Source organism: Musa acuminata, chromosome BXJ3-8 (assembly GCF_036884655.1).
Source record: "Musa acuminata AAA Group cultivar baxijiao chromosome BXJ3-8, Cavendish_Baxijiao_AAA, whole genome shotgun sequence".
NCBI lineage: Eukaryota > Viridiplantae > Streptophyta > Magnoliopsida > Zingiberales > Musaceae > Musa > Musa acuminata.
Genome location: NC_088356.1, coordinates 10,853,989 through 10,881,918, shown reverse-complemented (window position 1 = coordinate 10,881,918; position 27,930 = coordinate 10,853,989). Strand labels below are relative to the sequence as shown.

The 27,930-nt window shown below is 49.9% G+C and overlaps 3 protein-coding genes across 3 annotated transcripts; 2 read left to right on the top strand and 1 right to left on the bottom strand.

The window, feature by feature from the left end:
• The first annotated feature begins 3,333 nt into the window (after positions 1-3,333).
• Positions 3,334-3,804, top strand: LOC135645771 (uncharacterized). Its single transcript, XM_065164465.1, has one exon. It carries the CDS (start codon positions 3,334-3,336, stop codon positions 3,802-3,804), a length of 471 nt encoding a protein of 156 aa, XP_065020537.1.
• An 18,402-nt stretch (positions 3,805-22,206) lies between these two features.
• On the top strand, positions 22,207-25,087 carry LOC135645767 (cation/H(+) antiporter 15-like). The gene is made up of 3 exons (XM_065164461.1): positions 22,207-22,413; positions 22,559-23,632; positions 23,756-25,087. Exons 1-3 carry the CDS (start codon positions 22,207-22,209, stop codon positions 25,085-25,087), a joined length of 2,613 nt encoding a protein of 870 aa, XP_065020533.1.
• A 737-nt stretch (positions 25,088-25,824) lies between these two features.
• Positions 25,825-27,251, bottom strand: LOC103994450 (protein EXORDIUM-like 5). Its single transcript, XM_009414785.3, has one exon. It carries the CDS (start codon positions 27,017-27,019, stop codon positions 25,973-25,975), a length of 1,047 nt encoding a protein of 348 aa, XP_009413060.1. The 5' UTR covers positions 27,020-27,251; the 3' UTR covers positions 25,825-25,972.
• Positions 27,252-27,930: the final 679 nt, after the last annotated feature.

The following is a 27,930-nucleotide window of genomic DNA, read 5'->3' as shown; positions in this document are numbered from 1 at the left end:
GGAGTTGACCTAATCAAAACTCAATCATCTCTCACTCTGGATAGCTGCTAAAGAGAGGAAAAGAGACCAATAAAAGAACGGAACCCAACCAGACGGTCCACCCGAGGGCCTCGATGTAGGCAGGGAAAGAATCCATGAAATCCAGAGACCAGGATCCGAGAAGTCGATTTCATTCCACTTCACAATCCACTCTCTGACTTCCAAGTCCCCCAACCGAGACAATCGCCACAGCGTCGATTAGTCGATCGAAAGGGATCAAATTAGAGCTTATTTGTGGCGTTCTTCACGGTCGATCTTCCTCCGCCTGGGGCCCAAGTCGTCGAATTCGGAGGCGGAGGACGAGCTTGAGCTTCTTCTCATTGCGCTTGCCGCAGGAGGCTCCTCCTCCCTCGTCCTCGTCCTCGTCTTGCTCCGGATTTCGCGGTGGGTTAGGTTTACGGCGGCTGACACGGCGGAAGGAGGGTGGGCGGTGGATTGGGGTAATTTGTGGCAGGGACTGGGATTAGGGACAGTGCTGCGGTTGTTCTGCCGTTGCTGATGGTTCTGGTGGCGGAGGCTTCGCTTCTATATATCGAGGGAAGGGCGGCCCTTCCTCTTCTTCTTGTGCTTCGTCGCGTCGACGGCGTCTCCACTGCCGTTGCCCATTTTGCCCTCTCTCTCGCGCGCGCGCGCGCGCGGGAGTTTCAGTTAGTTCTCTTTTTATTCGGCATTCCACGTGACAGGGTCCCGCTCACGTGACGCCTCCGGAGCGGGACCGACCAGAATTGGCCAGGCAACACCGGCCGGGAAGTGGCGCTTCTGGGATCCGCTTCACGCATTCAAACAGGCAATTGCCCGCACGCTTGTTGGCTTTCCTGCATGCACAACACATCACCCGTCGTCCCACAAAGACTGACATGGTTCGTACTGCACACTTCCAGCTTCGAGCCACCGGTATAACATCATGTTTTCCTTCTCCTCGTGCGACGACGACATATGAATCGGAATGATACTTACTCGACATAGTAGCTTGTTTGGAAGTTGATTATACTGTCATCTGAAAGAGTAGAATCACAGCATATATAGAATTAACAAAGCAGCCACCTTTTATTCTTTTTTCTATTATTACAGTAAGCTGTCAACAGGCAACCAGGTAGCCGCCACCGGACGAACACCACTGGCCATAATACCATATAGCTCACGTCGCACATGCCCGGCACCCGCAACCCGGTCCACACGTGCACGCCGCCCGGCCCGCCACTGCACTCACCCCGGACCGCCCACACGCGCAGGGGTTGCAGCCGAAGTGCTCCCCGCACGTGCACAGCGAGTGCGTCGCCCCTTCACGACCTCCACCACCGCCTCCTTCCGCGGCTCCTCCTCCTCCAACTCCTCCTCTCCTGCACCTGTCGTCGGCGGAAGACAAAGGTTAAGCGACCACGACCACGGATGATATGGAGAGCGAGGGGCGGCGAGGGTCATCTACAGACGTCATCGCCGCCGGGGCAGGGGACAGGGCAGCCGCACGCCTCGTCGAAAGCTCCGTCCGCCATCGTGTGCTGTTTTCTGTTCTTTCATCTCGTTAACTCTGAGAAGGGTTGATGAGGATAATAAATGGCGATAAGACCCGCGCAGACATCAGTTGTCCCGGGCGACACCTCACACCTCAAACGACCCGACGGAACCTGGTTAAACGAACCAAAACGCGCACCGAGGCCCATTAACGACCTGTTCAGACTCTGTTTTTCATGCCACGCCAACACAAGTGTCAGACGCAACCCACTCCCTGCAAGCTGTCGCATCGGATACGGTAAATCGCCCTATAAGAACTCCACCCCTAGGGAGAAAAAGGGAACCACTCCACTCCACTCCATATCACTAACTTGATCGTCGGAGGGGTCGGGCCGAGCTTCCGACCTGACCTGTGTGCAGGTAAGGAGACGAAGCTATTTCCCCGGGACGTAAGGAGAGGACGCCTTCCCCCCGGGACATCCCGACGAACCCAACGATGATCTGGTCCGCGCGGTCGGTCACTTCGGCAATCCCGAGAGACCTTGAGCAAAGATCCCCGCCATTCAGCCCCGAACCAAGCCGCGTCGGCCCTGAGACACGGCACAAAGTTGTTTACACCAACAGTTTGGCGCTAGAAGGAGGGCCCTGAATGTCGAGGGATCCCCTGACCGACCCCGACGAAGCCCTGCCATGGGACCGTTCGTAGCGGGGGCGCCGACCGAGCACCCCTCGCGCAACGAGCCGAGGCCGGACGATCCTGCCACGATCTCAGAACGCTATTGGCATTTGTTCAATGACCCGGGCCTACTTCCCCCCGAGGGTGCCCCGAGTGTCCCCTCGCCCGTGTCATCTGAAGCCTTTCAGGACCTCGCCTTTCAAGTCCGGGCCTTGGCAGGAATGGTGCAGACAGTAATCCCGCTCGTTTCCCATACGACAAACCCATCGGTGACCCAGCCTGTGCGTCGGTTGGACCCGCCTGCACCAGCTCACGCGACTGCCTTGGCCCCTCGATTCACCCCTGGCTCGGGTGTTTCCCCTGGGAAATCGAGCAGGGGAAAACCCTCCCGGTCGACCCGAGCAGGAGCTGATGTCAGCTGAATCAATGGGCTCTATCCGAGCCCAGCTGCACTTTCTCAATCAGCGACTTGAAGATGTACGGAGAGAGGTCCGAACCTCAAAGGGGGAGCCTGGGGATGAGGCGCGTCGGGGGTCACCATTCACAATCGAAATACAGGATCACCCGGTGCCCGCGAACTTTTGACTCCCCTCCCTGGACGCCTATGATGGCACCACCGACCCCGCCGACCACGTGGCCGCCTTTCGGGCTCAGATGGCGTTATACGGAACATCCGACGCTCTGATGTGCAGAGTGTTTCCCACAACCTTGAGAGGCTCGGCCCGCGCTTAGTACTGCGGTTTGAAGACCGGGGGAATCACCTCCTTCGACCAACTCGTCGAGGAGTTCGAGCTCAACTTCTTGGCTTTGGCTCGACCAAAGCCATCCATCGCCCTACTCCTCGGACTGAACCAAAAAGAGGACGAACCTCTCTCTCGTTTTGTGAACTGATTCGCCACTGAAATCCGAGGCTTATCAGGTGCTCACCCCTCTTTATTGATGCAGGCATTTATGGTAGGTCTCCGTCCCTCTAGGTTCTTTTGGTCCCTCGTTGAATAACCCCCCTCCACTATCTCGAAAATGCTCCAACGAGCCAATCACTATGTCGCGGCAGAAGCCTGGATGTCTGGGAGACGCGAGGAGAATAAAAGGCCCCGGACAGAACCATCGACTGGGCAGCTAGCCGGTCCGCTGAAATGCAAACCGGACCGATCCAACCCGATCGTATGGAGGTCGCCCTCCCCCGCTTTGGGAACATCCCGAACTCAGATATTTCTCCAGATACAGGGGAAGGGGCTGCTCCAACCCCCCCGATGAGAAACCCCCAGCAACTCGCAGACAAAACGAGATATTGCCTCTTCCATCGACAGAATGGGCATGATACGGAAGAGTGTCGCGAGCTGAAGCGACAGATCGAGGAGCTAATTCAGAGGGGGCATCTTGGCCACTACATACGGCAGAATAAAGAGCTTTCGTCACGACCCGAGGGCCCCGTTGAAAGGCAGATTGATGTGATCATGGGCGGCCCTGCGTCTGGGGGAAATAGTATGACGAGGCGGAAAGCATACGCCCGCGCCCCAACACCCGAAGACCCCGGACGCGGGCCCGCGCCCGAGGTCACGTTTCCAACTGAGAGAACCGAACCGCCTGAACACGATGACGCGCTAGTGGTGGCTGCCAGAATCGCCAACGCATGAGTAAAGAGGATCATGGTCGACACCGAGAGTTCTGCCGACATCCTTTATTTGGACGCATTCCAAAAGCTCGGGCTCTCTTGCAATGCCCTAGTGCTTATGAGCTTGGCGCTCACCGGATTCACCGGCGAATCAATTTCGCCATTGGGCGCGACCGTCCTACCCTTAACCCTCGGGGAAGCACCGAGGACGAAGACGGTGATGACAACCTTCTTGGTGGTTGACCTCCCTACCGCATACAATGCAATCCTGGGACGCCCCACCCTCAGCAAGTTCAGAGCAGTCATCTATACCTACCACCGGACTGTGAAGTTCCTGACCCGCGCGGGGGTCGGAGAGGCCAAGGGAAACCCCCGCGAGTCAAGGCGATGCTACTTGACCGCGATCTCCCTGCACAAGAGGAGGAGGGCCGAGCTCCCGCTCGAAGACCCTCGGGAAATAAAAAGGTTATCCCCACACCCCGAGCCAACTGGACCTACCGTGGACGTGCCCCTGCAGGATGGGCATTCAGATCGAACTGTCAAGGTCGGGTCGGAGCTTCCTGAGCATGAGCGTGCCCAGCTCATCAATCTCCTCCAAAAGAACGTCAATGTCTTCACCTGGTCTCCCACTGACATGGCGGGTGTGGACCCTGAAGTATCTCAACACCACCTGTGCATTTCCCCTGATGCACGACCGGTAAAGCAGAGGCCCGGGCTTCTCGCTCTCGAATGCCAGCAGGTCATTCGGGGAGAAGTAGAACGACTCCTGGTGGCCGGCTTCATTGAGGAAGCCAAATACCCGCGCTGGTTATCCAATGTAGTCCTCGTGAAGAAACCCAATGGAAACTGGAGAATGTGCGTTGACTACACCGATCTCAATTGTGCTTGTCCGAAGGACTGCTACCCCCTCCCGTGAATCGACCAGTTGGTCGACGCGACGGCTGGTCACGCCCGCCTTTCGTTCATGGACGCCTTCTCTGGTTACAATCAAATCAGGATGGCACCTGAGGACCAGCAGCATACAGCATTCCTCACCGACCAAGGAGTATACTTCTACAAAGTTATGTCGTTCGGACTGAAGAATGCCGGGGCTACGTATCAAAGAACCGTGAATAAAATGTTTGCACACCAGATCGGGAGAAACATGGAGGTCTACGTCGATGATATGATTGTGAAGAGTCACACAACCGCAGCTCACCTGTCCAACTTGGCCGAGACATTCAATACACTGCAAAAGTACAACATGCGGCTCAACCCCGCCAAACGTGCCTTCGGCGTCAACTCGGAAAAATTCCTCGGGTTCATCATACACGAAAGGGGAATCGACGTAAACCCCGACAAGGTACGGGCAATCACCGACATGCAGGCCCCTCGGACAATCAAGGAGTTACAGCGCCTGAACGGGAGGCTCGCCGCCCTGTCAAGGTTCTTATCCCGATCGGGCAACCGTTGCCTACACTTCTTCCGAGCCCTGAAGAATCCTAAAAAGTTTGCATGGATGGCGGAGTGCAGGGAAGCCTTCGCTCGCATAAAGGAGCAACTGGACTCCCTCCCTCGCCTCGCTTCGGTGTCCCCTCGGGAAAAGCTCGGTATATACCTAGCTGCCTCCCAAAATGCAGTAAGTTTGATCCTGATCAAAGAGGCCTATGGAGGATAGCAACCGGTTTACTACACTAGCCACGTCCTTAATGGACCCAAGGAGCGATACCCCCCCATTGAGAAGCTGGCGCTGGCACTCGTACTGGCCGCCCGGAAGCTGCGCCCCTACTTCCAAGCTCATCTGATCGAGGTAATCACCGATCAGCCGCTCCGACAAGTGTTGTCTAAATTTGACCTAGCAGGTCGCCTCCTCAAGTGGTCAGTGGAACTCGGAGAGTTCGACATTCGGTACGTCCCGAGGACTGCCATCAAAGCACAGGCGGTAGCTGACTTTATCTCGGAATTGACTCAGCCCAAGGGCGAGGAGCCAGAGTGCGTGAAAATGGAGTGGCTCCTTCGTGTGGACGGATCGTCCGGTTGATTGGGCGCGGGGGCCGGGCTGGTATTGGAGGCTCCCAACGGGCGCTCGTTCGAGTGCTCCCTTCGCTTCGGGTTTAAGGCCACCAACAACGAGGCGAAGTATGAAGCGTTGCTGGTGGGGCTCAGGCTAGCCGCTGAAATGCAGGTGGACGACATACACGTCCTCACTGACTCGGAGTTGGTCGCCGAGCAGATCGATGGTGGCTATGAGGCCCGGGACCCGACCATGTCGAAGTATCCGGTGGAGGTGAGAACACTCGTTGCCCATTTTTCCCGTTTTGTGTTATCCAGGGTGCTTAGGCGCCAGAACGAGCGGGCAGACGCCCTAGAAAGGCTGGCCTAAAGATCAGACCCTTCAGACGAGCCCGGCGTGGAAGAGCTCCCCACCCGCGCCGTCACGATTGCAGCGGTGACCACCGCCGACCCGCCGACGACATGGGTGCAGGAGGTGCTACAATTTAAGCGCCATGGCGTGCTCCCCGAAGACGAAACTGTAGCCCGACACCTGCGCCGAGCCCATGCCCATTACTGTGAGATCGGTGGCCGGCTATATAGGAGGTCGTACTCGCTCCCCCTCCTACGTTGCCTCGAGCCCGAAGAGGCTAAGTCGGTTCTCGCCAAGGTCCACCGCGGTATTTGCGGCGAACACGTAGATGGATGCACCCTAGCATTTAAGGTGCTCCGTCAAGGGTACTACTGGCCCACCATGTCCCAAGACGCAAAGTTGTACACGCAAAGGTGCGACGCATGCCCGCTGAGGTGGAGATAGCCACCCCCCGAACGGAGTCCTATGACGAAGGTGCGTTGGCCGAGGGACTCCGGGCCGGATTGGACTTGCTCGAGGAGAGGCGAGCCGACGCGCACCTGAAGGCCCTCTCATATAAAAGAGTCGTTGCCAAGATTTATAATAGGAAGGTACGTCCCCGACCTATTAGACTGGAGGATCTGGTGCTGCGTAGGGCCGAGGTGAGTAACCCGACCCGAGCACATGGTAAACTCTCCCCCAGATGGGAAGGACCCTATCGAGTCATCGGGGTCGTTCGACCAGGCATATACTGGCTCGCCACGGTGGATGGCTGTCCTTTACCAAGGACATGGAATGTCCAAAACCTTAAGAAATTCTACGTGTAAGAGAATAGAAGATTGGCAACATAAGAAAATGTTCTTTTATTTGAGAAGAGTTAACATTACAGGACTCGACCCCGACTTATAGACCGACCGACACCTTAGGAAAAAAAAAAAACTAACAAAAAATATAAGACTCCTTTTATTCCTTTGGGATGTCTAGACGGTCATCGAAGGGGACGTCCTCGGGCATGTCCACCTCAAGATCCTTGGGGTGAGGGGTGAAGGGGTCCTCCTCCACCTCGAGGCCTAGGTGGCGCGCATGGAAGCAGGACGTGGCGATCCGGTATCCGTATTCGAAGGAAACCCGCCCCGTGCGCGTCAGCCCAAGTTCGAACCCCTCGGACTTCTTGTATGTCGCGATTAGCTCCTTGTCCTTGTCGGGTCAGAGCCGAGCCTCCTCGGCAAGCGCTTCAGAAGCTGCCCTCGCCTCCGCCTTCACCTCCTCCAGTTTCTTGCTAAGGGTGACCGCCTCCGTCTTCAACAGACGGAGCTCGGTCCGCTCCACCCTTATAGTTTTTTGGAGCTCCTTATTTGAGTTCCCGGATGCCTCGAGCTCCGACCTGAGGCGAGCCGCCTCCGCCTCCGAGTTCGCCGCGCGCTTCTCGGCGGCCGCCATAGCTTCCGGGCCGGCCCTGGCTCGGGCCTCCTCGACCTGGCGGCGGAGCTCGGCGTAGCGGCTGATGAGGCCCCCGATGACCCGGCCGACGTCATGCACCCGGTCCATCAGGGCCGTCGCGTAATGAAGGCCATGTAAGAGGGAAGACGGGTCAGGAAGAACAGCATCGGATGAGTAACCCAAGGTGGGAGGCGAAGCACTTACCTAGGTCAGATACTTGGCGGACTTGCCAAGCAGAGCCTCCGAGGGCAGGGTGTATAAATCCCGAGCCATGTCGGGATGAAGGGCGCCCTGGAGGAATGCCGCGAAGGATTTCCCTCCGGCCCACACCTTGTCCCCCCGGGATAGGCCTCCCCAGCCGCTTGCCTCCCCGGTCGGGATCTCGCCCACTTGCCGCGTCAGGAACGGCTCCTCGTCCCCTACGGGCAATCGGCACAGGTCACGCACGAAGGGAGGGCGCGGGTCCTTCCCTGTCGCATGTCGACTGGGTCCGGCCTCGCCCCGACGGGGGCTTGCTTCAACCCCCTTGGAGGGTGCTATCTTTGCTTTCTTCCGAGAGCGCCTGGCCTCGATGTCCAACGGGGCGTCCTTCGAGCCGGGCTTCGGGTCAGCTGACGGGGTTGGAGGGGGAGCATGCGCCGCTCGACCGCCTAGAAGCGATCGAAGGTTCACCATTTCTACAAGAAATAGGAAAAATATTAGGACCAGGATTGAGCCATGCAATGTCCGAACCTAGCGTTACTGACGTACCCGGAGGCGTCGGGCTAAGACCCGCCTTGACCAGCCATTGCTCGGTCATGTTCCGGATGGCCTGGAAGCTGGGGAGAACCTCTTTAAGCCTCCCCAAATCCCGGCGCTCTGCTTCACTCAGGCTCGGGACGGTGTTATCGATCGCCCTCGTGGACCACCGAACCCCGAAGCCCCAGTCCCTTACACAGCTAACATAAAAAAACTTCCCCTTCCACCCTTTGCTGTTGGAAGGGCCCCCCCCGACTCGAAAGCCCGTCCGGGCCGATAGAAAATAACCCCCCAGCCCTTTGGAAAGATGGTAACAAGAGAGGAATAGGTTGAGGTAGGGGGTGATGTTGGCGTAGTGGCATTCGCCCAGGAACACCACTAGATAGCGCCAAGAGTTCGGCGCCACCTGGGACGACGAAATACGCCAGAAAGAAATGCAGGACACGATAAGTGGATGTAAGGGAAGGCGCAGCCCCGCCTCCAGGGCGTCTAAGGTTAGCGCAAAACCCTTCGGGACTGGATCATAGGCCCGCTGTCCCGGTTCGGGCGCGCTGAGGATATAGTTCTCCGGGATACTATAGCGTTCCCGGAGCCCCCTCAGCAATGACCCACCCACGGTGGAGTCCAGGTCATGCGGCCACATCAAGGCCTCGAGGGCCCGCGCCGCTTCCCCATCGGAGGACTGAACGGGGGACGGTGGAGGACATCTCTCCCTAGCTCCGTGGGAAGAGGAAGAAGAAGAGGGAGGAGAGGATGTCATCCTCACTGACCTTAACGGGGAGGAACTACTGGGAAAAGTAAGACGACGCAGGAGGCGAGGAGGACGACTGGAAAGAAGACGACAAGACCTGAAAGAGAGGACTCAGCAGCGAGAGATAGGAACGAAGCCGGGCGTTCGCTATTTAAGGGAGATATCCCACCAGAACCAGCGCCCCTTCGCCTCCCGAGAATGGGCGGCAGCCCACCCGCGCATGTGCGTAACCGTCACGTCACGTCAGGAATGCCGAAGGATGCCCCGCCATAATGAAAGCCTGATGTGGCGATTCCGCTGAAGCGGTAGATCCCTGACGCCTCGATCTCGACGTCCAAAAGCGTGTGACATAAACAACCAGCTCCCCCTCAGAGAGGAAATCAGGCACAGTAGTTTTCGGCCCCCGCCACCGTTAAATGGGCAGGGGGGACGACAACGTAAGTAGCTCCTCGGGCCAGCCCGCCTACCTCATGCTCCTCGACTGCATGTTGCCCGAGACACGCCTGCGCGGCCTGCCCGCCTGCGTCGTGCTCCTCGGCTGCATGTTACCAAGACACACATGCGCGGACAGCCCACCTGCATCGTGCTCCTCGGCTGCATGTTGCCCGAGATACGCCTGCGCGGCCTGCCCGCCTGCGTCGTGCTCTTCGGCTCCGTGCTTCCTGAGACACGCCTGCGCCGCCAGCCCACCTGCGTCGTGCTCCTCGGCTGCATGTTGCCCGAGACATGCCTGCGCGGCCTGCCCGCCTGCGTCGTGCTCCTCGGCTGCATGTTGCCTGAGACGCGCCTGCGCGACCTGCCCGCCTGCCTCGTGCTCCTCGGCTACGTGCTCCCAGAGACATGCCTACGCGGCCAGCCCGCCTGCGCCGTGCTCCTCGGCAACATGTTGCCCGAGACATGCCTGCGCGGCCAGCTCGCCTGCGTCGTGCTCCTCGGCCGCATGTTGCCCGAGACACGCCTGCGCGGCTTGCCCGCCTGAGTCGTGCTCCTCGGCTCCGTGCTCTTCGAGACACGCCTATGCGGCCAGCCCGCCTGCCTCGTGCTCCTCAGCTGCATGTTGCCTGAGACGGGCCTGCACGGCCTGCCCGCCTGCCTCGTGCTCCTTGGCTACATGTTGCCCGAGACACGCCTGCGCGACCTGCCCGCCTGACTCGTGCTCTTCGGCTCCGTGCTCCCCGAGACATGCCTACGCGGCCAGCCCGCCTGCGTCGTGCTACTCGACTGCATGTTGCTCGAGACGCGCTTGCGCGACCTGCCCGCCTGCGTCGTGCTCCTCGGCTGCATGTTGACCGAGACACGCCTGCGCGGCCAGCCCGCCTGCGCCGTGCTCCTCGGCTACATGTTGCCCGAGACACGCATGCGTGGCCAGCTCGCCCGCGTCGTGCTCATCGGCTGCATGTTGCCCGAGACACGCCTGCGCGGCCAGCCCACCTACGTCATGCTCCTCGGCCGCATGTTGCCCGAGACACGCCTGCGCGGCCTGCCCGCCTGAGTCGTGCTCCTCGGCTCCGTGCTCCCCGAGACACGCCTGCACAGCCAGCCTGCATTTGTCGTGCTCCTCGGCTGCATGTTGCCTGAGACACGCCTGCGCGTCCTGCCCGTCTGCGTCGTGCTCCTCGACAGCATGTTGCCCGAGACGCGCCTATGCGGCCTGCCCCCCTGCCTCGTGCTCCTCGGCTGCATGTTGCCGGAGATGCGCCTGCGCGGCTTGCCCGCCTGCCTCGTGCTTCTCGGCTGCATGTTGCCTGAGACACGTTTGCGCGGCCTACCCGCCTGAGTCATGCTCATCGGCTCCGTGCTCCCCGAGACACGCCTGCGCGGCCTACCCGCTTATCTCGTGCTCCTCGACTGCATGTTGCTCGAGACGCACCTACGCGGCCTGCCCGCCTGTCTCGTGCTCCTCGGCTCCGTGCTCCCCGAGACATGCCTGCACGGCCAGCCCGCCTGCGCCGTGCTCCTCGGCTACATGTTGCCCGAGACACGCCTGCGCGGCCAGCCCGCCCGCGTCATGCTCCTCGGCTGCATGTTGCCTGAGACACACTTGCGCGGCCAGCCCGCCTGCATCGTGCTTCTCGGCCGCATGTTGCCCGAGACACGCTTGCGCGGCCTGCTCGCCTGAGTCGTGCTCCTCGACTCCGTGCTCCCCGAGACATGCCTGCACGGCTAGCCCGCCTGCGTCGTGCTTCTCGACTGCATGTTTCCCGAGACATGCCTGCGCAGCCTGCACGCCTCTGTCGTGCTTCTCAGCTGCATGTTGCCCGAGACGCGCCTGCGCAACCTGCCTGCCTACCTCGTGCTCCTCGGCTCTGTGCTTCCCGAGACACACCTGCGCGGCCAGCCCGCCTGCGTCGTGCTCCTCGGCTCCGTGCTCCCCGAGACACACCTGCGCGACCAGCTCGCCTGCGTCGTGCTCCTCGGCTCCGTGCTCCCTGAGACACACCTGCGCGGACAGCCCGCCTGCGCCGTGATCCTCGGCTCCGTGCTCCTCGTGACACACTTGCGCGGCCAGCCTGCCTGCGTCGTGCCCCTCGGCTCCATGCTCCCCGAGACACACCTGCGCGACCAGCCCGTCTACGTCGTGCTCCTCGGCTCTGTGCTCCCCAAGACACACCTGAGCGGCCAGCTCGCCTGCGTCGTGCTCCTCAGCTCCATGCTCTCCGAGACACACTTGCGTGGACAGCCCGCTTGTTCCTTGCTCCTCGGCTCCGTGTTCCCCGAGACACTTGCGCGGCCAGCCTGCCTGCGTCGTGCCCCTCGGCTCCATGCTCCCCGAGACCACGACCTCTGCTCGGTCTGCTCTACTGGGTGTGCTCCTCGGTCGCACGCTAACCGGGTTCACCGCTGCACACCCGACCCTTCAAAGACGAAGCTATGCCTCGGACCCCCCCCATTTACGGCATGACTTCCTTCGGGGGGGGGGGGGGGGAGGGGGGGAATATGATGAGGATAATAAATGACGACAAGACCCGCGCAGACGTCAACTGTCCCGGGCGACACCTCACACCTCAAACGACCCGGCGGAACCTGGTCAAACAAACCAGAACGCGCACCAAGGCCCATTAACGACCTGTTTAGACTCTGTTCTTCACGCCACGTCAACACCAGTGTCAGACGCAACCCACTCCCTGCAAGCTATCGCATCGGATACGGTAAATCACCCTATAAGAACCCCACCCCTGGGGAGAAAAAGGGAACCACTCCACTCCACTCCACATCACTAACTTGATCGTCGGAGGGGTCGAGCCGAGCTTCCGACCCGACCTGTGTGCAGGTAAGGAGACAAAGCTATTTCCCCGGGACGTAAGGAGAGGACGCCTTCCCCCCGGGACATCCCGACGAACTCAACAGTGATCTGGTCCGCGCGGTCGGTCACTCCGACAATCTCGAGAGACCTTGAGCAAAGATCCCCGTCATTCAACCCTGAACCAACCCGCGTCGGCCCCGAGACACAACACAAAGTTGTTTACACCAACAAGGGTCATTTGTTATACGGCGCTCGAGCGAGATGGGGGACCGACGCGTGGCGACATGGACTTGTGGAAGGCCTCTCCTATGCAAGCGCCGGTTCGTGCGCCATGTAATCGTTATCCTCGGGGACGTCGAGTCGGACTTCCCCACATCTGTCCGACCTTACGTGTGAGTTGACGTAAATACAAATGGAAAATATTGTCATATGAGAAGTCTGATTATAATTATAATTATCAGAAATAGAAAATATGTGGCAGTATATGATCTCATATGTCATGCTGATTATACTTGAATGCACTTTATTTATTTTCTCTTTGATAGAAAATGTAAGATCAATTACTCAAATCTGTATTATATGATGATTGATGTTCTCTTATCCATAACATTGAACTCTTAAATCAATTTTAGAACCACAGTAAGAAAGATCAAAAGGTAATTCAGATCTATTATGAATCAATTTTTTTTATGAAATATTCATATAAATATTCTAAGAAGATTAAGGAATAATTTTATAAATCAACTCTCTATATAATATCCGTAAAAATATTTCAAAAAGATTAAGATTCGAATTGTCTATATAATATATAAAAATTATTTTAAGAATTTTTAAAAAATAATTTAGATCAACTATAAATATATTCTACGAGGATTAAGGGACAGTTCCAATCGATTACAAACCTATTTATAGTTAAAAATAATAATTTTATTAATTTGAATGTTGAAGAAATCGACTAATGAGAATCGCTTACCTAAATCTTTATGCAGGAATAAGGTTGAAAAGGCCTCATAAATTTTCCTAACACTACCCTTTCTTTTATTATAATTTTATTAAATCCTATCGGCACTAAACCATAGAAACAAACACGATAAAAATTGAACTGAGAAAAGTAAGGCTAAAATTTAACTCTGATGAATACTTGCAAGTTAGAACATCTTTAAGTTTAAACTGAGAGCTTTCAATTTTCGAATGTACTATAATGCAGAGCTTTTTTTTCCTTGACTTGCAGAACTTAGAAATCCACAATTTAAATGAGTATTTATTTCTACGAATTTTTTGTTTTGGTTTCATAATATTTACTGAGATAAAAATCTTAAAATTATATTTTAATCAAATTATTATTTTATCAGATTGAATGATGATATTATTAAGTTAAGATTCAAATAGAGAAAGAATATACCAACAAATTTAGTGGGAATGCGAATTGGAACTTACAGGCACCATATCTCAAATTAATTCCATAAAGGCAACCTAAATGCACTGGTAAAAAAATAGATAAACATATTATTATTCACTTAAATTTGAATATAGTAGACCAATCATTTATACTCAAATAAAATTAATGAATCAATCGTGACCCAATAATCCCAAATCTAATTGAATATTTCGAGTAGCTATTTTTTAGTAATGACTTTCTTTGGGATGCATTATTATTTAATCCAACATAAATTTAAATTATATACTTGATAACATGTACTGTAACATGAACTAGGATCTTTGAATTTTTATTTAATGGTGATAGGGAAAGTAATTGCACAGGTATTGAACTGCTGATTTGATCTGGAATCAACACGCACACAAGAGTTTGCGTCGTCCCTTCACATGTAAAATCATATAAGTCGACCGTTGGTACACGACAATCATACCCAACTTCTCAACTTCTCCTCGATCGTGCCATTGGTAACTAGCGATCCGTCGTCTTTGACCATGATTTTGGAAGGAGTCGCACGTTTAATCACAAGGAACATTAATTTTTTACGACGTGGCCTAACTCTTTGGGCATCTAACACCGATCTCCATCCCCTCTTTGTTTCAAGCATACTCCTACATTGACAAACGGTATGCCCTAACCATCCTTTCCTGACGTAACTAATAGTAAGACGTGTTCACTAGCTGTCGATATAAATGAATTCCTAATGATATAAGAAATTGAAAAAGGATAAACAATCGTACACTCTCCATTGATAAAAAAAAATATAAAAACCAACGACTCTCCATTGATAAAAAAAAATATAAAAACCAACCCTCAAAATCGGACGAGGGGTACTTAACATATAACTCTCACAAGTTATGCTAAATCTTATCTATTTTATCTACCGAAAAGATCGGATTAAAAAATAAAAAACCACTCGATGCTAACCAATTGTACAAAATCACTCGATGCTAACCAATTGTACAAAACCTCAACAGATCTAAGAAGCACCCCAAGATGACATAAAACATCACCAGATAAGATCAAGACACACAGGACGACTTTGAATTTCCTTAAGTAAACGAATCGACTTTGAATTTTTTCAAGCAAACGAATCTCACAAAAAAAGATCACAGATCAATCATTGTGAGCCAACTAAGCCTTAGGAATTCGTCATGCAAACAATCTATGCGATGAGCGATCTTTTTGGGCTTCTGGGATGAGTCACGTAAACAACAAATGGAGTGAATCGAACTGTGTTAACTATCGAGTCAACAGCATAGAGGAAACAACAAATGGAAAACCCATGCTACAAAGATCTAATTTGCATTTGTCCATAACACTACAAGTGTATTGCCATTTGGATTACAAACGAGAGAACCATTCAGGCGTTCTAGATGTAAGCATAAAATCTGTAATATACTATATTAAATACGAAAATAATTTTTTATGCTATGATTGAAATCAAATATAATTAGATCTAGTTTTACGATGTGTATCTTTTGATGTTGTCTTTAAATCCAAGATTGCTACGAATCTGCAAAAGGAACTAGATCCTTCTTCTCACTTCCTATCCTTTCACAAGACCACTTAAATTGATGATTAGGGAAAAGAGTTGAGAGAGATACTTTAATCCCTCAACTATAATCTATGTTCCTCTTCTTGTGTTTAGTCCTTAAAGGTCATATCTATTTATAGATGAGAGTAGAGGGCCTAGAATAAATAACTAAGAGAGTTCCTCCCATCAAGATTATCTCCTAAGGAATCATATTTTAAGTAGACTTCTTTTCTATTGGTCAATATATGTCATCAGAATTTAATTAGTTATATTATATACATCTTATCCAATTATAAAGGGCTACAAAATCTAACATTCTCCCACTTTACCCATTAATTGATAAGATATAAAAAATATATTCAAAATCAAAATAAATAAAATAAAATTTATTTGAAAACAATTTTATCTAATTGGATTCCAAAAAATTTAGAAAATATTTTATACATGGCCATGAATTTTAAAACAAGCCAATAAGTCCAATAAACATAATAATACTATATTAAGTCCAACTATCAATGCGAGTCATAGCGGTTGTATATCATCAATATCATACTCCCTTCTATGTACCACAATTAAATATTTTATACTGTAAAGCTTTTGTCAATGGATCAGCAATCATCATAATTGTGCTCAAGTTCTCAATTGACACTTGTTTGACTCTTTCTCTAACCACCAAGTACTTTTTCTCGATGTACTTGAAATCACTAGAATACTTGTCATTCTTAGAGAAGAAAACTGCCGCGGTGTTATCACAAAATATTTTCAACGGCCTCGTAATTGAGTCGACCACACCAAGTCCTGAGATGAAATTTCGCAGCCATAAAGCTTGATTTGTGGCCTCAAAGCATGCCACAAATTCAACTTCCATTGTTGATGATGCAATAAGTGATTGTTTTGCACTTTTCCAAGAAATTAGCCCATTAGCTAACATGAATACAAATCCTGAAGTGGACTTCCTACTGTCGAGATAATTTTCAAAATCAGCATCTGAATATCCTATCACTTCAAGCTGATTTGGTCTCCTGTATGTGAACATTTAATCTTTCGTCCCCTGCAGGTATCTCATTACTTTCTTTGCAGCTTTCCAATGTTCCATTTCTAGGTTGCTTTGGTATCTTCTCAGCATTGCAACTGCAAAACTAATATATGGTTTTGTACAAATTTGAGCATATAATAAACTTCAAACTATGCATTTATAAATAATATTCTTCATTCGATTCTTTTCTAAGCCATTTTTCGAGACTGAATTTTTCACCTCTAGTAATAGGTATATAATTGGTTGAGCAAAGTTGCATATTAAATCTCTCTGAGATATGATTAATATATCCTTTTTGAGATAATCCTAATAATTCTTGAGATCTATCCCTGAATATCTCAATACCAATAATATATGTTGCCTCATTCATATTAACCATCTTAAAGTTCTTGTTGAGAAATATCTTGGTTTTGTATAATAAACTAAGATCATTACTGACAAGTAAAATATCATCCACATATAAGAACAATATAATAAACTTACTTCCACTTACCTTTAGATATATGTACTAATCAATAATATTTTTCTTAAATCCAAAGGAAGTAATGGTATTATGAAACTTTATATATAATTGTCTAGAAGCTTATTTAAGGTTATAAATGAATTTATTAAGTTTACAAGCTCAACTTTCTTTTACTTTTCTATGAATCCTTAGATCAAATTTCTTTTCATATAGATTGAATACTCTTATTTCTGTAGGACATCCTAAAATATGTAAATATATTAAACTAGACTTTCTACCTGTCCATAACTCGAATTGAGTTGATGAAACTGACTTGCTAGGAACCCTGTTCAAGATATACATAATTGTTCTAATAGCTTTACCCCACATTGATTTAAGTATAGAAAAAAAACTCATTATACTCCTAATCATATCCATAAGAGTACGATTTCGCCTTTCAACAACACTATTCTATTGTGGCATACCTAGTAATATATATTGAGCACAAATACCTCATTATTCTAAGAATCTAACAAAAGGATCAATATTCTAACCAAATCTATCATATCTATTATAAAATTCACCACCCCTATTAGATCTGATAATTTTAACTTTTCTATCTAATTGTCTCTCAACCTCATTTATATATACTTCAAGAGTATCAACGGCTAAAGATTTTTCATGTATTATATAAACATAGTCATATCTGGATATGTCATATATAAATATGATGAAATACCTTTCTCCACTAAAACAATGAATATGGAGTGATCTGTAGATATCAGTATGAATAATCTCAATAAGTTCTTTACTTCTTGTGATATTTTTCTTTATATGTTTAGTTTGCTTTCCCTTAATGCAATCTATACAAACATCAAAATCAGAAAAGTCTAAATGTTCCAAAATATTATCCTTCACTAATCTTTCAATTCTTTCATTGGAAATATGCCTTAATCGTCTATGACACAATATAGAAGATCTTTCATTATTGAAAATACGTTTCAATCCAACATTTAATTGCAGGGTCAATAATATATTTGTAAACTCAAGATTCAGATTAATTCTGTATAAACCATCACACAGAATTCCAGAACCAACTTTTATTGAATCATAAAGTATACTGAGCTTACCATTACCAAAAGAAAGACAATATCCTAACTCATCAATTCTAGATTGAGAAATTAAATTTCTAGAAATAGTAGGAACTTAATATGTGTCAACAAGATCCATCAAATAATCCGTCTCTAAGCATAGACGATAAGTTCTCACTGATATCACTTTCGCTTTAAGACGATTTCCCATAATGATGAATCTTTCATGTTCTTTTGGTTTTTGGATCGAAAGAAATCTCTACATATTATTGATAACATGAGTTGAAACACTGGAATCAATCCACTAAGTATTAGAAGGAACTTCTGTAATGTTTGATTCAAAACATACAAAGGTCGAGTTAATACATTTCTTTTCGAACCAACTCTTACGTTTAATGCCATCATTCTTCACATTTCCTTTTTTGCCACAAAAAAAAAAACACTTCATTGTAAAAGTTTTTTTTTTATTAGCCTATTTAATATTTCTAGACTCGACAAATTTCTTTGATGGATGATGCTTCAATTTTCTTTTCTTGTTACCAGCTTCTCAAGTAGCAATCATGACATTATATGAACTTTCCTACTTTAATCTCAGTACTGTCAGAACATACATACTAGTTAACTCATTCAAATCCTACTTATCCTTATTTGTATTATAGTGAATCTTGAATGGTCCAAACTGAGAAGAAAGGGAATTGAGAATGAACTACACGAGGAAAAACTCATCAACATTCATGCCTAATACTTTAAGTTTTGCAGCTTTATCAGTGATAATGAAGATGTGATCCTGAATTCCTCGAGTGTCATCATATTGAGTCATAGTTAGTTCTTTCATTAGTGTGTCAACCAATGACTTATCAAGATATTTAAATATGTCTTCAATAACCTTTAAATATTCTTGTGCGTTAGTTGTAATCAGTAATAGTCTTTATGTTATTTGTAATCATCATTCTTATGAATATTAAACTAAGCCTATCAATCTTTCCCGAGCATTCATTTCATTAACTTGTTCTATAATATTTTCATCAATCAAGTTTAAAAGCTTTTCAACAAATAATACTAAATCAAGATATAATACACCAAGTGTAAATTGCATATGCTTTAACTATTATAAATAATTTGATCCAAATAGTACAAAGACACTAGAAGTATAAGAATGTAGGGACAAAAGTACCACTACAAAAATATAAAATATAAAATAATATTAATACTTTTAATTTTTTTTAAAAAAATTGATAAACTATTGATATCATCTATATTATACCTTTGGGTGAAATATTGATATATCTAGTGTTCACTCAAGATCATTAATGGAGGACTGATACCATTCTTATGGAATAGTATTGTTACCTTTGAGTATATAACCTAAACTATAAGGATATCTAAAATAGTATCATCCTACCCCATCACATAATTATTTGAAGTAGTTTCTCCTTTCGAATTATCTAAATCTCATAATTATGTGTGTTATTGTGAATCTTATTTCCTTAATATCATTTAGGACTGATTCCTTAATATTATTTTATAAGTTATTAGTCTAAGTCACTTTGGTGACTACTAGACCAATATAATAATATAAAATATAATTTAAAATATCTTATAAATAATAAAACTTTTATTGTAATGTACATCATAAAAGCCTATCATCCCAAACCACATTGACAACTACAAGTCAGAAAAAAATTAAGTAGATAAGTTACAAATAATATTTATCAAATTTCTTCAATTTAATTTATACTAAGTAGTTCAATAATAGAATAATAACTATAATAATTATTTAACATTAATCAGTAAAAAAAAAAACTCAAATGATAATCATGATAACATATAAATCATACCTTTATGAAAGATGAATATTATTTCATAATTTCAAATATATACATATGAATAACCAAATGAAGATATAAGAATAATAATTAAATTTTATTTACCACATATAAAAATATAATCAATAATTTATATGAGAAAACTATAAAAATAAATCATAATTTATATTTTTTTAATCAAAATTAAATCCAATCAAATAATCAAAATATAATCATGATTAAATTTAATCATAATTATAATAAATCATATTTATCAATTTTATAATTAAGAATATAAATTAGAAATTCTTAGGGTAAAACTATAAATATTTGACATGATATAAACTGAAATTATGAGATTTTTAAAGGGTAGAATTGTAAAAAAAATTAAAGGATATTAATAAAATACATAAGGGTAAAACTATAATTTGACCAAAAAGAAACCCTATAACAAAACTATAATTTTTACCAATAACCTAATCTACAGCATCGTTGCCGCCTACGTGTGCGGTGCTACCGTTGCCCGTGCATAGCGTTGTCCCTGCCTGTGCATGGCTACTACTACGGTTCCCGCCAGTAAGTGGCTGCTACTTGAGCGCTGTTGCTCACGCATAGCTGTTGCCTACTCGCTTGTCATGGCTACTGTTAGTGCGTGATAGCCACCTATGCACAGCCTACTCGCTCACGACCACCACCTGATGCGATTGTTTGCCCTCATGCGACCGTCGCATAGGTGCAGTACTTTCGCCTGCTACGTTGTGACGTGCACATTACCGAATATAGTATAATCGTTGATTGTATGCAATACGATCAACTACGATCATTACTGCTTCACAATCATTGAAGAATAAGAATCATTCATATATCATAAATAATAAATAATAAATATAATATATTTGATCCTAAGAACCTAATTCCGATACCAATTATAAACATAAAATCTATAATATATTATATTAAATATAATATTATTTTTTTATATTAAAATTAAAATTAAATTTAATTATATAATCATATGAAAAAAATTATTTATAAAAATATCGTCATCCAGATCAATACGAATCTACGAAAAGAACTAGATGATTCTTCTCTATTATTATCTTTTCATACAACTACTTAAATTAATAATTAAAAAAATTAAAAAATAAATTTTAATCTCTCAAGTATAATCTTTGTTTCTCGTATTCAGTCAGTGTTTAATCCCTAAAAGTCATATCTATTTATAGATAAAAATAGAAGACCTAAAATAAATAATTAAAAAAATTTTTTTTATCAAAATTATCTACTGAAAAATCTTACTTTAGTAAACTTTTTAACCAATATATATTCAGAATTTAATTAATTATATTATATCTATCTTATTCGGATCACAAAATCTAACACTATTAACATAAACCGGATGCTTTGACTTCATCTTCGGCATGCTTTACATACACAAAGTACCGACACACGTTTCTCCCATTATTCCATCACTGACTGCTACCCGAGCAAACATGTATGACACGGCTCAGGCAGAGACTGCTGCTGCAGGCTCACGTCGAACACAGCACGCAGGTGCAAGCCAGTCCGCACGTGCACGCCGCCCGTCCGACCACCGACCGCGATGCCTTAGCTCCGCAGGCGCAGGGAGCGCAGCTGCAGTGCTCCCCGCACGTTCACACCGCGTGCACCACTCCCGCACCGGCCACCACCGCCGCCACTTCCGTTGTTCTGCACCTGCGCATCCTCTAAAAGTTTCAGAAAACGATGCAAAGATCACGGCTTAGCCATACCGGGCAGGGTATCCATCACTGCAATCGTCTCCGCCGAGGCAGGGGACGACGCAGCCGCACGCGTCGTCACACGCCCTCAGCACGTCTTTGTCCTTGTCCCGGTCCGTCATCGCCGCTCCCGAGTAGCGCCCAGGACGCAGCATCGAGGGAAGCCTTTATCGACCCCGCTTGGGCGGGGCCTGTCGCGGTGGCGTGCCCGGAGACTCGCTGCTACGAGCACGTACGAAGGCCAGGCGCACGGGTGTCAGTTGGCGGGCGACGCGAGACCATGAGCGGCGCAGATACGGATCTTGATAATCGGATCTATTTAGTTAGCCCTGATATGAATTCGACCCGGACACGTCGTTATTGGTTCTAATCCCATCACATTAGGAACACACAAGTAAATAGCCAACAAGCTCGGTTAATAATATTTGTACCGTTATTCTGGACAGGTGGCTCCAAGTTACAGTTGTCTTCTTGCTTATTACGGCGCGGCAGCCTCGCGGTTGCGGGGAATGGCGGAGGAAAAGGAGGCTGCCACCCGGGCATAACTACTGTCACGACCAAACGGCCGCCCGTCCGTTGATCTTAACCGCCATTCCGTCGACGGACGGAATCTAACCAGTTTGACTTCGAGGCAAAAGTTGCGATCAGCTGCCTAATTACAAGCCGAGCAACAGTAATCCAACCGTCTTCTTCACTTTCCCATTAAGAAGACATGGACGGCTTCCGACCCCTCGAATTGTTCCATTTCCCCGTGGCGGTGGCTCTGCAACCACAAGGAGGAGGAGGAGAGAGCTTGTTGTCTTCTTTGTCGTCTGGAATTCGATGGACGGGGACAATACAACGGAGCCCATCACGTTCTGCTATCGCCCAGACAACATAGTCGGCGGCGGAGTCTGGCAATCGAAGCCCTTCTACAGCTACTCCTTGCCTGTCCTGCTCTGGCAGATGGTCCTGGTGGTGGCGATCTCACGCGGCTTGGCCTTCCTGCTGAAACCCCTCCGACAACCCAGAGTTATCGCCGAGATCCTCGTGGGCATCTCCCCGTGAATTCCATTTCCGATTTCGCTGTCCGTTAATGCAAGAATTCTTGCGATGACGGCGTGCGATGCACGATGGAGGATTCTCCGACGATTATTTGATGTAGCTCTGACATGTTTTTGTGTGTCATGGGCAGGCTGGCGTCCTCCTGGGGCCAACGGGGCTCCGGAATATCACTTTCAGCGGGGGCGAGGGAGGCAAGCCGCTCCCGTTGGGTGATATACTATTTCCGCCGGCGAGCTACCGTCAGCTGGAGGCGATGTCGACGCTTGGCATCACCTACTACCTCTTCCTGATCGGCGCCGAGTTCGACATTCAAATGGTGGCGGCAATGAAGAAGAAGGTGGTAGCGATCGCGACGGTCAACATGGCCGTTCCCATCGTCATCACCGTCCTAGTAGCCCACGCGATGAACCTGCAGCCCCCGGAGTACGTCAGCTACTTGGCGCACGTCGCCTTCATCGGCGCTGCCATGGGTGTCACGGCGTTCCCGGTTCTCGTCCGGCTCCTAGCGGAACTCAAGCTCCTGAACGACGAACTCGGCCAGCTCGTCGTGCCCCCCGCCGTCCTTTCTGAATTGACGGCCTGGGTCTTCCTCGCGGGAAGCGTCCTTCTCCCCTCATACGGCGATAGTCCCGAGGTCGTAGACCTATACAGGTCTTCGGCGTTCGCGCCTCTGTGGATCATGCTGTCGGGCATTGGCTTAGGGCTGATCTGCTGGTTGGTGGTGCTGCCGATCATGAATTGGACTGTGCAGAGGACGCCGGAGGGCGAGGCCGTCAGCGACGCCCACATCACCATCGTCGCCACCGGAGTGCTGGCGGCCGGGCTGATCGCGGACGTCATCGGCTTCCCATCCGTCTTCGGCGCCTTCGTCTTTGGTCTGTTGATGCCGCAGGGGGCGCTCACCACGGAGTTGAGGAACAAGCTGGAGGACTTCGTGGTCGGCCTCCTGTTGCCGATCTACTTCGGCGGCAGCGGCTTCAAGGCTAACGTGTCCGTCATCACGATGGACGACGAGCAGGGCGCGGCGTTTGTCGCCGCACTGACCGTAATCATGGTGCTCTGCTTCGTGGCCAAGCTGGGCAGCAACTTGCTCATTGCTCAGTACTATTCCATGCCGGCTTCCCGGGGCTTGTCTCTCGGACTCCTCATGAACACCAAAGGCTCCATCGATATGATCATCCTCAACATCGGCAAACAAAAAGGGGTACGCCATCGCCTACTCTGACTTCGACATCGCGGTACTGTTTCTAATCGATTACCGCGCCTCGCTCGTCGATCCAATGGGCCGATTATGATGGTGGGTCGATGATGATGATGATGCATGCAGATCTTGGATGAGCGAACGTACACCATGATGGTGCTCGGATACATCTTGACGACCGCGGTCATAGGTCCGGCGTTGGAGATCTTTCACAAGACCTCGCGGAGCCGCGCCGCGTACAAGCGGCGGAACCTGCAGCAGTGCCGGCCGGACTCGGAGCTGCGGATGGTGGCGTGCGTGTATACGGCCCGCAATGTCCCCTCCATCATCAGCTTTCTCCAGATGTCCAACCCCACCAAGCGCTCCCCGGTCTTCGTCTACGTCGTCCACCTCTTGGAGCTCACTGGCCGTGGCGCGGCGATGATGATCGTCCACCAGGCCAGCTCAAAGCACGCCCAGGAGAAGGTCGGGTCCAAATCATCGGTATGCGCCCTGCAGGCGGATCATATCATAGCACCCTTCCAGAGCTACGAGCAGCAGGCCGGTGGCGTCTCCGTCCAGTGGGTCACCGCGGTCTCCCCTTACTCCACTATGCACGAGGACATCTTCAACATCGCCGAGGACCGCCACACCACCATCATCGTCCTCCCCTTCCACAGGCTGCAATCGGTGGCCGGGGACTTCGAGGAGGCCGACCCGGCCATCCGCAGCGTCAACATGAACGTCCTGGCCCACTCGCCTTGCACCGTGTGCATCCTCGTCGACCGCGGGATTAGCGGGGTCGGAAGGTCCTCCACGGGTCAGCTCGCGCAGCACCACGTGGCGGTCCTCTTCTTCGGCGGGCCCGACGACCGCGAGGCGCTGACGTACTCGTCGCGGATGGCGGAGCATCCCGGTGTCATCCTCACCGTTATCCGGTTCCTGCCGGGAGAGGAGGCCATGGTGCCGCCGAGCCCCGCTCCCTCATGCGCGTCCGGCGAGAGGGCGGCCATGACCGCGGTAGCGGAGGCCAACATGCAGCGGCAGCTGGACGACGAGTGCACGAACCTGTTCCGGCTCAGGCACGTGCCCAACGACTCGGTCACGTACACCGAGCTGGTCATCAACAACATCGAGGAGACGGTGACGGCGGTCCGCGCGATGAACGGAGTCCACAGCATGTACGTGGTGGGGAGAGGGAAAGGGATGGAGTCTTCGCCGCTGCTCGCCGGGTTGACGCTGTGGAGCGATTACCCAGAACTGGGGCCGATCGGGGACATGCTTGTGTCGGCCGACTTCGGGACGCAGGCGTCGGTGCTGGTGGTGCAGCAGTACGTGAGCGGGGAGGCCGTGGTCGCAATGGAGTCGACGGCGGAGCAGGAGAGCCCGAAACCAGATCCGGTGCAGCGGTATTTGAGCAGCGCCAACGACAAGGCGGGACAGCGACGCCTCAACGACGTATGGATGCCCGGCGTTTGATCTCAGGCGGCGGCGTCAATTTTGGCAGGCAGACCTCTTCTTCTTACTCGGGTCTTCCATGCATCAATTCACCCTTTTCATTCGTTAGATTTCTTGTCTCCATCTTTCTTGTTCATGAATGCTTTGCTTAGACGTGGAAATACTTGGATCGCTTAAACCGCAACTTGCCACAATTATGAAGAACTCGGAATCGAGAAATTATCAGATAAATTATATGCCCAAATGATTTAATGTGAAAGGTTATGAGTGTAACCTCATGGTGACTGACGCCCACCGATAACTCACGTGGAATGGATCTTTAACTACGTGGAACATTTCCACCTCGGATTGTTAATGGTTGCCACATCTACTTGTTGCATCATCATCTTCCTATGTTGGTGTCACTGATCACCCCACCTTATCCTGCCAGCTATTACTTTAATTTTCGACCAACTATTGGGTTAGCCTTCCGAAAACATAAGCCAAAAATCTAAAATAACAAAAAAGCAATGCTAATAGGGCCACCAGAATATAGAATATGTCATACACTTTGTTCGAAGTTGATCATGGGGGCTTTCATGCATGTCTGCTCTGGTAGAACATGTAGGCGGCAAATGAACAGTTCGATGGCCTGCTCTATCCAGCTTAGTTTGGATCATGCATGAAATGAGCAACAGTCCACTGCTGTCAGCAATAATTTAGTTGGCAGCATATGAGAGCAAGAAACAACACACCAAATCATGTTGGAGACCCGTACGTGCGATGCAAACTCACAACAGAGTAGCTCTTATTGATACAGCAGCTTATGTGTACAAAAAGTATACAGAGATAGAGTGATTGGGATTCCATCGATTGCAGGCCTGCATCGTCTGAGGATGCAGTAAATCTAGTGCGGTAATATGTTCTCTAGTCCATGGCATTGGGGCCTCTGCAAGCCTTCACGATAGGGCTCCACACCCACTGCACCAAGAACTTCCTCCCGTTTCTCCCATTGAGGTTGTAGCTTCTCCCCAGCTCGTCCTTGCTCACCTGCCCGGTGTACCCGCCTCCGCCGCCGGTGCCGTAGACACCCTCGCAGAGGTCGGCGATCTCGGTCGGCGCCGTCGGATCCTCCCCGGCGTACCAGGCGTTCACCAAGGGGTTGGTGGAGAGCTCGGCGAGCTCGTGCGCCAGCACGCTGACCATGCCGTCCACCCCGACATCCCCGTTGGGCGGGCGCATGGCCCCGACGCCGGTCATGTAGGTGGGCACGGCGAAGGGGTAAGCGCACACGTCGGGGCACTGCACGCCGCTGTGGCCGACCCAGGCGTAGGGGAGGGTGTGGCCGACCAGGGAAGGGAAGGTGAAGTAGTGGAAGCCGCAGGCGGCGCGGCAGAAGTCCTGGACGGCGACCCCGGGGGATGTCAGGACGAGGTAGGCGCCGCGGCCGTGGTCGACGGGGAGAGAGCCGGAAGCGAGGGCGTCGGCGATGACGAGCTGCACGCCGAGGCGGGTGAGGGAGGCGCCGCGGGGGAGGCCCCGGAGGTGGGCCTCGGCCGCGACGGAGACGCGGCGGGAGACGTTGGCGCCGGTCTGGTCGGAGTAGAGCGCGACGGTGGACCACCACTGCGCGGCGGAGGGCGGCGGCGGGGAGGGGTCGGAGAGGGAGAGCAAGAAGTCGCGGAGTGTGGCCCGGTGGGCGGCGGGCCAGGGGCCATACCAGATGAGATAGAGGTTGATGGGGGAGGAGAGGACGGGGCCCATGTGGTAGCGCAGGTGGACGAGGTCGGACGACCCTTCGTAGCGCTTGGACGACGACAGCAGCGCGCCGGAGCCTGCTCCCTGTGCTGATCTCATCCTTGCCGCCTGAAAATCGGCTGTTGCTGCTTTGATTTTGCTGCCACGAGGAAAAGGTGATGCAGCAAGAAGAAGAGTGGGAAGGAGGAGGAGAAGGAAGGAGAGCTTAGATATCATCTTCAATGGTCTATGGTGCTCTCGCTGCTACGGTGGTAGAGAGAAGTCGGGAAGGTGTCTACATATATATGTATTTAGAGAGCGAGAGAGAGAGGTAGCAGAGGAGAAGGAAGAAGACATGGAGTGAGAGAGAGGTAGCAGAGGAGAAGGAAGAAGACATGGAGTGAGAGGGAGAGATGGAGAAAGGTGTGGGCTGGCAATGGAGGGGAGAGCTGGAGACAGCTGCGGTGGGGGCACCGAGCAATTCAAATCCCTCGCTTTAGAGCAGGAATAAATGCCGTCGAAGAATGGACGGCGTCCTCAAAAGTTCGTGCACAGGAGACGGCATTACAACTCCCCGCGTTGACGCCGAGTAATTGCAGCACAGGGACCCGTAAAACAGAAAATGTTTTCTGTCCGTATCGTCACGGAAACACCACGTCATATTTCCGAAAGTGTTTTAAGAGTACCAGCGAAGGAGATATGCGCCGAGCGATAACAACATGACGTACAATTATTGCGTGGATGTGCGATTGATTTTGAACCGAGAAGACACATTCCACAGCAAAGATTTGTTCCCAAATCCCTCTCATAGCTCGATCGTGAAGGCATGCAAAGTAACGGGAGATTGGAATTTGGGTACGTGTATCCATCCAATCATAAATTCACAATGCCTATTCCACGACCACAAGTCAAATCATACGAATAATCGTGATGGAGTAGACCACGCTTGGCTCGCTTTGGTGGTGGTTGCCTTGTGATTTCAACATAATTGGAACCGAGTGAAACCACCCCAAATCGTGTCTCCGATCGCTCTAAGAATCATGAAACAGCATTACGATTAAATCAGATCAAGCAATCAGGCGATGGTTGGTGTGGTCGGATTGGGGTGGTTGGGACGGATCGCAGATCAAAAGCGCCTCCGAGAGGCT

What these genes read in the sequence shown, in the direction of transcription:
- LOC103994450 (XM_009414785.3), bottom strand. Translation starts at nt 27,019, where the DNA reads ATGATATCTAAGCTCTCCTTCCTTCTCCTCCTCCTTCCCACTCTTCTT.
- LOC135645771 (XM_065164465.1), top strand. Translation starts at nt 3,334, where the DNA reads ATGGAGGTCGCCCTCCCCCGCTTTGGGAACATCCCGAACTCAGATATT.
- LOC135645767 (XM_065164461.1), top strand. Translation starts at nt 22,207, where the DNA reads ATGGACGGGGACAATACAACGGAGCCCATCACGTTCTGCTATCGCCCA. An exon ending in GAGTTATCGCCGAGATCCTC is followed by an intron (nt 22,414 to 22,558) that starts GTGGGCATCTCC and finishes TGTCATGGGCAG; the next exon opens with GCTGGCGTCCTCCTGGGGCC. An exon ending in ACATCGGCAAACAAAAAGGG is followed by an intron (nt 23,633 to 23,755) that starts GTACGCCATCGC and finishes TGATGCATGCAG; the next exon opens with ATCTTGGATGAGCGAACGTA.